This window comes from Heloderma suspectum, chromosome 17 (genome assembly GCF_057233095.1).
Source record: "Heloderma suspectum isolate Gila_16-S chromosome 17, 16-S_ref, whole genome shotgun sequence".
Classification (NCBI taxonomy): Eukaryota; Metazoa; Chordata; class Lepidosauria; order Squamata; family Helodermatidae; genus Heloderma; species Heloderma suspectum.
This window is the reverse complement of record NC_139474.1, coordinates 9,738,592-9,750,576: the sequence shown is the minus strand read 5'-3', so window position 1 is coordinate 9,750,576 and position 11,985 is coordinate 9,738,592. Positions and strand designations below refer to the sequence as shown.

Here is an 11,985-nt window from a genome sequence, read left to right as displayed (position 1 = left end):
TTTTCAGTCGGTCCACCCACTCTGTCTCTGCTACTTTCCCTTTAAGCAGCCTCCCCTGACGCAATGCAGGTGAGGCTAGACCAATGGGACAGTGGGTGGCGGGCCACGTGACGGCGGAGGGGGCGGGGCCAGGCGCTATTTAAAGGGCGCGGCGCAACAGGCCTGAGGCCTTGTCGTTGCCTCCGGAAGAGGAGAGCTCAATGCTGCAGGCGGGGGCCGGGACTCGTTTGCGCGGGCGGAGGGATACGCGCGCCTCGAGTGAGTGAGGTGGGGCGGCCCGCGAAGGAACAGGGTCGCCGCCTGCCGTTGGAGAAGAGCGCGCGCAAGTGAGAGAGAAAGAGGGGAGGGGGCGGCGACGGGGACGACGACTCCGCCCCGGGCTGAGGGAGACGGACAGCAGCCAGGAGCTGAGAGGTCGTAGCGCCACTTCCCCTCCCCACCCCCGTTACCATGGTGAGCGCGCGCTGGGGGGGGAGTGAGGGGATGGGGGCGCACCCCTCAGAAGAGGTGGGGCTGGGGGAACCCCCGTATGAGGGGAAGGGGCTAGGACTCCCCCCACTTCAAGGGACTTAAATTAGGTGAGGGGTGTTAAGCCTCTCCCACCCCTAAATCGAGGGCAATATTGGGGGAAGGGGGGCTACAACCCTTACCTGCCTCCCACGAGTGGCCTTAATTTGTGTGTGTGGGGGTCAGGACACTTCCCCTAAAAGGTAGGGTCTATATAAGGGAAGGAGAAATCTTTCCCCCTCCCTCCATGAAAGGTCTCAAATGGGGGAAGCGAATCAGACCCTCCCCCTTTCTGTAATGTGGTGGGGGTGTTATGTGAGGGAGGTAAAGGTCATGGGAGGGGCTAGAAGTACAGCCCCCCTGCAAATAATAGTGTGCGTGAATGTGGAGTTGGAAGTGGTGGAGCTAATAAAAGAGGGGGCACTCAGTGGTAGGATGTGGAAAGCTGGGAGATAAGGTCAGAATGGGGAGGAGGCTAAGGACTCCCCCTAATTAGGGTGTCCTATATGGTGGAAGCTTACAAAGGGGAAGAGGTCAGAGGGTCTAGAAGGATGCCTTCACCCCACCCCACAAAGTGCATATTGGGGATTTGGGGGCATTGGAAACAGAGGTGTCAATAAAAGATGGAGATCTGTGAAGAAAATCCTATATATCTCACACACACACACAGAGCTACATTCAAGGCTGGGGAAGTGGTCGTGGCTTCTTTTTGGCGCGTGGGATCCTCAAGTCTCCCCCCCCCCCCCCCCAGTGGAGTGAACGATTGGAGTTGACTGTGGAGGGCTTAGTAAAAGGTGAGAAACTCAGTCAAAAAAGGGTGCCCACAAATAGCCACACCTGTGCAACCCCCCTTCCCTTAAAAATCAAGATGGGAATTCGATGAAATGGTATGGAAGTGAAAGAGTAAAAGTATGGGAACCTGCAACTGGAAGAAGGGTTCATAATACTGGGGTGATGAAAAGAGGATCCCTTGAGAGGGAGTAAGACGAGGCAACTAATAAAAGGGGGTGGGTGGGAAGGAAACAACCACTAAAAGAATGGGGGTCATAGCGAAGAGAGAGGGTGATAAAGTGTGGGGAGAGTGTTGAAATGGGAAGAAAGGATTCCATTTCTGATTCCTGAGTAGTTAAGAAGGTAGGGGAGAAAGAGTGTAGGGTCATCACAAAGGGATGCAGCTGAATTAAAGGTGGCTAGAGAACTTTGAAACCCATTCCTTTTGTAAGGGCCCCTTTGGGCCCCTGAGAAAGAGAGGGGAAGATGGTGTTGAACCATTTGGAGTTGAAAATAGGTGTGGGTGGGTGGGTGGAAGGTAAAAATTGGGGGATGCAACTTTAGAGGAGGTGGGTATGGAGATGTGGGAAAGAATGACTGTGCTTAGGACATTCTCCTCCCGACCTTTAAAAGTGAGGTTCTGGGAATGAATAAATGGGTGTGATGTTTGGGTAAAGGGTCATCTTGGAACTGAAAGGGGTGCATAGATTACAAATGAGAATATGAAGGAGGAACGCCAGGACTTTCTTTGGTTTGTGTGAAGGCATTGTACTAGTTCATGGGGAGGTGGGGATGGGAGATGGGGTATGAACAGACTTTTGAGGGAGTCAAAGTGCTCTCCCCCCACCCCCATGTTTCCATTATAGGAGGAAATGGTCGGGAGGCATAGTTAGGAAACTGGAAAGAGGAACTTCCCTTAGTGAGAATTAAGAACTCCCTGTATGGTTTTAAAACGGGACGATTGAAAAAGTTGGTGTAATGTGGGTAGGAGGTAACAATGACTCTCAAATGGAGAGGGGTGTGGGATAAGTGTGCAGAAACCATTTTCTCTCCCTCACCTCCACTCTACATTGTCTTCTCCCACTGTCAAGATTTAGATTGTCACCTTCTTGGGGCAGAGACCTTTCTTTTTTTGTTCTTAGTGCTATAAAGCACCATGGATGTTGATATAAATAGAAGAATGCTAACAATCTAAAATGGGTTATTGGCACAGGAACTTGGAGCAGGTGATGTCAGTGCTACTTAATGAACGGTTAGGGGACCTGTGATAGGGTAAGTGGGAACAGTGGGCAAGGGCACTTGGAGAGGGTACAAGCAGTACAGGAAAGGTGGAAGGGTGTCCACCTGTGAGTGGAGGGGTGTAGAGCAGAGGAGGAGGCCTCGTTTTGCACTTTCTGGGGGCAGAAGCCCTAGGCAGGCCTGTGACAGTGGTCTGTTTCAATCCAAGTTACGTCCTGCAATTGGGGTGTGTGTCGATGTGAGTCTTGGGGAAAGGACAGAGGCAACAGCTGCATGGAGCTTGGAAGGAGACAAGGTGCGCTTGCATGTGTGCGTGCACGCACGCATATGAGTGAGAGAGGGAGTATCACATGTGAAAGAGAAACCCTGGGGGCTGTCATGGTCTGGAAAGGGGGTGGTGGTGCAGAAGTAACTCATATTCTTCCCGCCCTTCTCCTCCCTGCAGGCTGACCAGCTGACAGAGGAGCAAATTGCAGGTGAGAATTCTCTGTCTCCCAGGCGTTGGAACAGTGACAGAGCTGATCATAGTCTAAAGAGCTGGCAATACCAAATGGCTGACAGAAGCACCTAGATAACCAGTGCTTAGTGACTGGTCCTCCATCCAAATCCTCCCTTGGCCATGAACTCAGTTCACTGAGAGAATTTGGGAGATGATGCTCTCACAGAATCCCACGTCCTCTGCTCCCTTCCTGCGTAACATAGGAATATGCAAAGGGTTGTTCTGAGGATGAGCAAGGGTTTGAAATACTTCTTGACCACATCTGCCCTACACATTTAAGCAGGCTTAAAACCAGCTTAGCAGCCCCTGGCTTCTGCCAAGAGACCATGGATATAGAGCCCTTAGCACCCACTCATTGAACTATGCTTCCCAGCGTCCCTTTGGGAAGAAGGAATATGAAAGTATGTTGACTTACCTGTATCCTGAAAATGCTATTAAAAGAGTACTGGGTGTTTGGGCCAGGGACCGTAAAGGGCTGGTGTGTTCGGGCTGTCCCATTCCCCCACCCCAGCAGACTGGCTTGAGGTGGGTCTATCTGCATGGGGGAATGCCTGTACTCTTCACCCCAAACACAGCCTGGATACTCCCTCCCCTCTTTCCTCGCCTGCCAAGGTGATCGCTGGAACAAGAGCTTTGGGGCATGTTGCAAATGTACTCAGCTAGCCCTGTTTTTATTCCTGCGTTTCGGCTTGTTGAGCAAGGTCAAATGGGGCATCCCTGGCTCTGAGCTTGCGCTGATCTCTTCCTGGTCGCTTCCCCTCAGAGTTCAAAGAGGCCTTCTCCCTCTTCGACAAGGACGGCGATGGCACCATCACCACCAAGGAGCTCGGCACTGTGATGCGCTCATTGGGGCAGAACCCCACAGAAGCTGAATTGCAGGACATGATCAATGAGGTGGATGCTGATGGTGAGCAGGACAGTCCTTAAGAATATTGGGTTGGGGTGGTCTTTGAGGACAGATGAGAAAAGGGTTGGTGGTGGAATGGGTGCTTGAGATCCTGGATGTTCCAGGCCCTTGTTAAGATTGTCTAGTTTCTTTGGTGAGATTGGGTGGGGAAACCACAGGTTTATTATAGATGCCATAGCTCACCCTACTGAAAGGTCTTGGGTATGAGTAACAGTTATTGCACAGTAACAGATATGAAGGCCTCTGTTCTTGTTGGGCTTGCGGTCATAGGTCAGGGCTGAACCAAAAACAGAAGATGGACATTAACAATTTAAATGTGGTTCACAGCAATCCATCCTTGTACCTTGGGTGAAAGTACTAGCAGAGCTCTCCATGGTACATTCTAGAACCCTGGGCAGCAATGTGGGGACTGAAACTGCCTGACATTGAAGTTTGTCCGCTTGAACTAACAAGCAGAAGAGCAGCCTGGCTTGGTTGCAGAGCTGTCCAGCGTATTCACTGACCGCTCAAGGGGGTCCTGCTCCAGTTCATCGCTGTTGTTAGGGTGACCTCCTGTAGCCTTCACATAGTAATCCAATGGAGGCAGCAAACTAACTGGTAGTGGTATGCATCCAACATATCAATAAGGCCATCATCGAATTTTATGGATAGGTCATGAAGGGGGCAGTGCCATCCAGTTAATGCCACCCACTCTCTTCTGTGGCCCTTAGCCCTTACTCCCGTCAGTCACTCCATCACATACCTGAAACTGGGTTTCCCTTCCTGCTCTGGTGGCTGACCTGTGGGAATGAGGAAACAATTCCAGCTGTCTCCTCTTGAGACATCTTTACCCTGCTAGATGGGAGGCCAGACCAGTAGGCAAGACTTCCGTATTGTTATGCTGGTGATCACAGCAGTGTGATTTAGGCACAGCACTCAAAAGCTGACCCTTCCACAGGGAACGGCACTATCGATTTCCCAGAATTCCTCACCATGATGGCCAGGAAGATGAAGGACACAGACAGTGAAGAAGAGATCCGCGAGGCCTTCCGAGTTTTTGACAAGGTAGGGCCTGTTTAGAAAAAGATTCCAAGGTGCCTGAGGATGGGAATTTTTGAACAGAACCAAAGTGCCAAAGTCAATTAGATTTGCTCTTCTAGCTGTAGGAATGACTTGACTTGATATAAATCTTGTTACTAAATTGGTTTCAATCTCCCTGGTTTGGGACCACCTTTTAAGATACATAGTCCTGTCATGTCTGCTTTTCTGTCCCTTTAGCTGCTCTTTTTCATTTTTCTTTGGAACAAAAGTCAGCAGTGTTGGGCAAAGGTTGTACAAGAGAAGCGGCTGCACTTTAGCTGGAGACCGAAAACCACTGAATGTTTCTAGGAACCCTTGGAGGTTTCTTTGGAAAGCTTACCTAAGATTCCTCAGTGTGATGGCTAGTACTGGCAAAGAAGTTTCCCTGATTATCAGCCTTTGTGATCCTTTTCACATCTGGCCACAAAGGATTGCTGGGTGTATTGCAAGACACACATTTGGCTCGATGGGGCTACAGTGGCATGAATGTATTGCTCAGGTTATCACAGGTGTGCCTCCCCCTCCATGTCTTTCTGCCATGGCAGCTCAAGTCATATTTTTAAAAATATTGTAGTTTCTTGTTTTGATTTTATTTTCAAACAGTTAAACATGAAGAAGAATCAACATGTTGGTGTATGGAACGGACAAGCCTGCCGTTGACTGAGTAATAGGTTATCATAGAGTGTTGCTGCTGGAAGACAGTTCTTCATAGCCTTTGAGTTAGGCTGAGGGATGGAGATTAGCTTGGCTCTTCGTCATCTAACCCACCCTATCTTCCTTCTGTGTACAGGATGGCAACGGGTACATTAGTGCTGCAGAGCTACGTCACGTTATGACCAACCTGGGTGAGAAGCTGACTGATGAGGAAGTCGATGAAATGATCAGAGAAGCTGACATAGATGGGGATGGACAGGTCAATTACGAAGGTGAGAGGGCATAGACACAATTGCACCTTTGTGGGTTTAGGGTGGCAGTATTGCAGCAGCATCTTGAGGCACAGGGACACAGCGGTTCCAGAGCCTCCCTCCTTGTGTGCAGGTCCCATTAGTTTCAATCAGTCTTGTGCAGGAATGGTCTTAAAGAAAAAAATGACCACATAACATTTCTCTAGAATGATGTGGGTTAGAAACTTGTGTTATCTTAGTAAAATGGAGGTTCTTGAGACTCCCACTACTGCTACTGTATTATGTATAAAAGGGCAGACTCTGCCATGCTAACACCTCTATCACTCACATGTGCGCACATTCTATCTCCTGTTCTCAGGATAATTGCTTGTGTAAACAAAAGCTAATTCATTGCTTGGTGATGGGTTTGGAATGGTGCCTGCCTTGGAACTTCCTGATCTCCTTCCCCTCCCTGTCTCCTTTCTCCTGCAGAATTTGTACAGATGATGACTGCCAAATAAGAAAAACAGCTGGCACCCCTCCCCTTCCCTGTACAGTATGGAAGGATGGTTTGCTTATCAGAGTTCTTAATCCAGCCTCTCCTATCTGTGTGGCACTCATGCTCCATTGATGCTTTAGCAGTTTGTGGCCATTCTCTGCTGTCTCTTCCCCTTCCTCCCCCTCCCTTCCTGGATTACATGGTAGTGCCCATGGTGGGTGCGGCTGGGGCAGCAGGAAGCCAGCTTAAAGCCCTGGTGAGGAGAGGTGAAGCAGGGCTAAGCTCCTAGCATTGGGTGACCTGGTGGGGGTAGGAATAGTGAAGGTGTCCTCCCTTCTTGGCTCCATCCTTGCCTTGCACCTGCTCTGTCTCTCCAAAGACCACAACCCCAGCCAGCACGTAACCTTTGCATCCATGGACTGTTGTGTGCGGCTGACTGCCTCCTGCCATCTGCAGTTGTCTTCCTGGGAATATCTGCATATCTTGGGTATATTGTAACTGTTAACCTAATAATCGCCATGCTGCCCTCCCTCCTCTTCTCTTCCCTTCCAATGGCTTCAGGGAATGCTTCTGTTCCATTCCAGTTGGTGTATGGTTTCTTTTTTTCCTTCTTTTGAATAAAGTCTGTGTTTCAAAAGGGTGGGGCCAGTGTGCTGATAGAGTGATCATTCCCCCTTGGGATGGAAGGCAGTCTGGGGTGGGTCATTCCTCCCACTAACTTGGAAATTGATCTTTGTAACCAGTTGAAGGAACTCCCAGCCAATTTTCAATCCCATCTTCCCCTAAGTAGAGAATAGGACTTTCTCACAGCTCCTGCTTCATCTCTATGGCCATTTCTGGTTCTTCAGGTTATGGGTGGCTTAGCAATGGGCAGAGAGCCAACATGGCAATTCAGCCTACAAAGGGGGATGAGTAGGGGGATGAGTGGGGGGAGGACTGGTACAGCTTCGTTCATGATGTTCTCAAAGCAAGAGTAGAAGGTTGAAGTCCGTGAAGCCGTTGGGTTTACTATGGAAAAGAGTCTAAGCTGGGTGGGGAAAGAGGCTCTGAATCTCTGAATAAGCTACAAGGCATGGGAGAGAGCCTCAGCTTTAGTCTAAGCACCCCTGCAAATTCCACTGGCACTGACAGTGTGGATTCCTATGTGCAGACAATGGTGACCTTAGATGGATCCCTGGGAAGTGCTGAAAGGGCTCCTCACTGGCTCATATTGAGTCCTGTCTGTCCCTTAAATTGACACACACCTTGTTCTAGGCTGCTCTACAAGAGGCTTCTTGCACCAAAGCTGCAAACCAACCCAGCAGTTGAGCTTTCACGTCTGGTTTAGTTGTATCAAATCTGTAAGTATCATGTTTCAAACTCGCTTGGATACCCTTGGTTATCCTTGGGGTCCGGGATACCAACCGTGTTTATCAAGATCAATTCATCCAGGTGGGTGAATTAATCTTTTCTCCTTTGTAAGAGCCTCCTTTACAAATGGAGAGGGAGAAAAAGGGTCCCTGGTACCAAAGGAAGGACAAACACATTGGCTTCAGAGGCGATTTTTATTTTCAAATAAAAAATACACATGGTTTGGTTGCATGGACGAGATGCCCCTGATGGCTGGTTCTTGGCTGTTTGTGCTGCTTAAGAGAAGGACTTAAGAATACACTCCACTCAATCCTCCACCATCTCCAACTCAGAGTGGGGGGATATGGCAGTTAAGACATACACACGTATATATACACACACACACGCACACACACACACACGTATACTCAATTGCCCCAAGGACGGGGAGCCCCCTCACTCCCCAAATAAAACAGCTGCCAAGTGCAAAAATTGTGAAGGAGGGGGAGCAGCTGGCAAGATGTTTTGGGTAATATCTCTGCTACAAATTTAGAAGTATTTTGAAATGGGATTTAACTTTCATGCCATCCCCAAAAGGAGAAATGTAGTTTTTATAAAAGTGCTGAAAATTCCTTGTTGGAGATCCCTGCACTTCGCAGAGTTCCTTAGTTTCGAATCCACTTACATAAAGTTTGCTGATTTAAATGGGTAGCATGCCCCTGGGGGCAGAAGATCTGCGTTATCACCCCTCCCTACTCGCCTACTAATATTGTGATCAAAAGGAATATAAATCCACCCTTTCCTTAAATCAGCAGGTAGTATTTGTGAGCAGCACTGGAATTCCTGGTTAATCTTTGATGAAAGAGATTGCACTATGTCATGTCCAAGAAGAAAACATCTAGAACTTTTTGTGTGTGTTAGGGAAATTATTGGTGGTTTCACTCCTCTCTCCCCCCTCCCCCTTCTCAAGATGACGTGTGAAAAATGGAAGTGAAACTGTTTGGTTAAATATTTTTCTTTAAAGTGAAAACCTGGATATTGTTAATATCGAAGTTAGCTCAGCTATAACTGGAGGGAGATAATCATTTTCTTTAGCTATTCAGGATGGGAGATGCCAATTATTAAAAGCAATTCAAACTGATTAAGAGGATCACTACATTGGAATTTTAAACTGGGTTGAATGGATACTAGCAGTCATGCTATAAAATAGATTCCCCTAATTCTTGATGCAGAGAGGATCCTATCCTTTCCCTCTCTGTTTTTAAAGTTTCCAGGTAGTTTAAAACTCTTAATTGCACTTCCCTTTAAAGTGAATAAACCTTCCTCTCCCTTTTCCTCCATTCTCTTAGGCCCTTTTCCAGAGCCTTAGAATGTTTTTCATACAAGAACATTATTCCAGATTAAATAATCCAGCACTAATTCATGTTCACATTCTCTTCTGTTCTCTCACTCACTAACATACATTAGAATTGCCCCTTCATAAAGTAAGTGGGTAAGGGTCTCAACATAGATTAACACCTTAACACACACCCAACCCCCACAAATCTGCACTAATCAATGAACGTATGTCTTTCATTCCATCTTAATTAGATGGACCAACAAATTGCTAGAATCACCCAGCTGCTCTATAAACTTTTCTTTTTCAGAGGAATGCAACAAAATTTAAATAAAACCTTTCTGTGTTGGTGGTATAATCAAAATGGGGTTTAAAATGACTAAAATTAATGTTGCAATATGAGAATCGCCTTCACTTATAAAGTCAGATGGTCTGGGCCTTACTAGTTAAAACAAAATATGAATTTTGAAAATGGGATTTCAATGGAAACCTCAAATGTTGATGACAAAAAAAATCACTTTTACTGTTTATTTTAATGATCTTGTCCAAGCTAATGCAGTCAGAATTCTGTGCTCAAATTAGAGCTGAGCAGGATTTGAAATGTCAGTTCTCTGCGTGTGGGGAATACTGGTTTTACGCAAAATCTAGTTCCAGGTACAGTTAAAAAGCCTGTACAGGGGGTCAGTTAGCAGATCCATATTCAATGATGTGATGGAGTTCCTTTCCCATCTTTCTACATTTTAATTTGTTCTGTCTCTTAGAGAAGTGGGAGGATGACAGGGCTCCAAAGTTGGGGTAATAAGGGAATGATCCCCCTCCCATTCTAAATTCAAATGCCATCACACAAACTTCTTCCCCATGCTCGCCTTCTTCAAAAACATTTTTATTAAAAAACATACAGAAATTTCTCTCTTAAAAATATACTCTCTCCCTCCCCCTCAACCCATTTTTTTATGAAGTGCCTGAGCTTATACAGGTTCTCCCAGCAGAGTAGCTCCTACTGGGGTCATAAGGCAAAAACTGAAGACTCTTTTCCCCACCTTTCAAGAAATAAGGAACCTCCAACTACAATTCTATGATCAAGGATTTTGGGCCATCAACAGACCCACACCTCGCCCCCACGCGCACGCACACACTTTTCCTGCAGAGGTTCTTATTGGGCCTGTGAACCCTTCTTTCCACTGAATGTGGGAACAGATTGGTGCATCCTATATTAAATAAGGTGGTGAGTGATATCCCTTTCCCCCTACCCCTTCCTGTGATAAGCAGCCCTTATTCCTGCCCATCCTTCTCTAAATGAGATTTAGGATTTTGCCAGCTTTGTTATCTGCCCCTGCTCCTGTGTCTTTAAACAACAGACAGGTGCAGAAATTAAGCAGTGGAAGGTTTCGCAAAAATACCTCTGCGTCAGGGAAAGCTTTGCCTGCTAAATGTCTATCAACAACAGGAGCAAGGATAGTAAAAAAAAAAAATGTGCCACTCCACCCCTCCCCCTGTATAAGGGTTTGGACTCAAAAGTGGACAAACCCACTCCCCCCCTTCTTATAAAAATGACATTAAAGTTAATGGAAATGCCCCTTCCCACCTAGCATTTTTTGGCCTCTTAATAGGTAATCTGTAACCTTCGACCTTTGCCCTCTTGACTCCAGATCCTGGGCTTGGGGAAAGGGACCAGCCCTCTTGTGCTTTTGGGGGGGGGGGGAATGGAAAGGCAGCACCTCAGGTTGATCAATTAAAACAAACAACAGCAAACCCTCCCACCCTCCCCCCAGCCACATCCTCACAATGGGATGGCAGACCCTGAACAACCATCCAAAATGGATATTGATTTGGCATTTAAAAAGTAGGGGAGCTCCCTAGTGACTGCCCCCTGTTTTCCCTATTGCAAACACAGCTGCTCTGCAGAATCCTAAGGAGCCATCCTGCAGGCACTGCCAGTATCTGCCTAGAGACACAGTGTTTCCTCCAAACAGACCTTTGCCACTTTTAACAAAACAGACCCCGTCATGAATGAAGATACCACATCATATGGGGGGTGGAAATGGGGGATGGAGGAGGGTTCCTCCCCCAACAGCAACATAGACAATAAATATCCACTTCCCTTTGCCCTTCAGTGTGCACCCTCTTCCCAGGGGTGCTACAAGGGGGGGTCGTGGCGAATCGTGGGAACCTTGGCTTTGTGGGGGCGGGAAGAGGCTGCAGAAGAGGAGCCTGAGGAGGAGGAGGAGGAGGAGCTGCTGCGGCGCGCTTCAGCGCCAGTACTTGACATCTTCAGCTTGCGCCGCTTTGCAAGGGGAGCGTTCTCTACACTTTTCAGGAAAAAGCCTTCACGCTTGCCCTTGTTAAAGGCCTGGAGAGGGTGGGAGAAACAGTAAACCTCAAGCATTTCTCATTTTGTTTCAAACTCTTAACAGGGCTTGCTACTCTCACAACTGCTAAATCTCTCAACAGCTGATTTCCCTCTTTCAACGGATTTCCCAGATTCTACCTTTGCTCTGGAATTTTGTTGCAAGCTTCCTGAACAATGTCCCTTCCAACCCCCACCCAAAATCTGCCCAACAAGAACTAGTCATGCTAGATCAAAGCAAAGTACAGACTTCGCATTCCTTTGCTCTGGCTCCTTGTAAAACCACAGCAGCGATTTGAGTATGGGGAAAAACAAAATGGCAGCCACAAAAATATGGCAGACACTACTGGCAGCTGCCATATTTTTCTCAAAGCTCTGAGCCAACACAGTATATCCAAGGCACTTTGGGAAAAGCAACACAGCGGACACCAGGAGACTGTCACCCGGACGATCTTTGCGCTTCACAGAATTTGGAAAAAAGTCTACCATTCTCCCGTGATACCAGGTAAGCTTCCCCACTGCAGACCTTAAGGGGGCCTACCCACCTATGAAGGGGTCTCTCAAACCTGGAGACAGCCCTGATGCTTAGCCTCAGTCCCATCCACCTC

The 11,985-nt window shown here is 47.5% G+C and overlaps 2 protein-coding genes across 5 annotated transcripts in view; one reads left to right on the top strand and one right to left on the bottom strand.

Annotated features, from left to right (window-relative positions):
* Window positions 1-264: 264 nt before the first annotated feature.
* LOC146334410 (calmodulin-1) lies at window positions 265-10,523 on the top strand. The gene is made up of 6 exons (XM_084824395.1): window positions 265-453; window positions 2,963-2,993; window positions 3,780-3,923; window positions 4,861-4,967; window positions 5,773-5,908; window positions 6,359-10,523. The coding sequence occupies exons 1-6, from the start codon at window positions 451-453 to the stop codon at window positions 6,385-6,387; spliced, it is 450 nt and encodes a 149-aa protein (XP_084680521.1). The 5' UTR covers window positions 265-450; the 3' UTR covers window positions 6,388-10,523.
* The window catches only part of RPS6KA4 (ribosomal protein S6 kinase A4), a 36,402-nt gene continuing 32,251 nt past the window's right edge, over window positions 7,835-11,985 (bottom strand). For all 4 annotated transcript variants that reach the window (XM_084824386.1, XM_084824387.1, XM_084824388.1 and 1 more), the window contains one exon: window positions 7,835-11,380. In XM_084824386.1, the coding sequence (XP_084680512.1) occupies window positions 11,168-11,380 (213 nt within the window). In that variant the 3' untranslated portion in view covers window positions 7,835-11,167. The remainder of the gene's footprint in view (window positions 11,381-11,985) is intronic.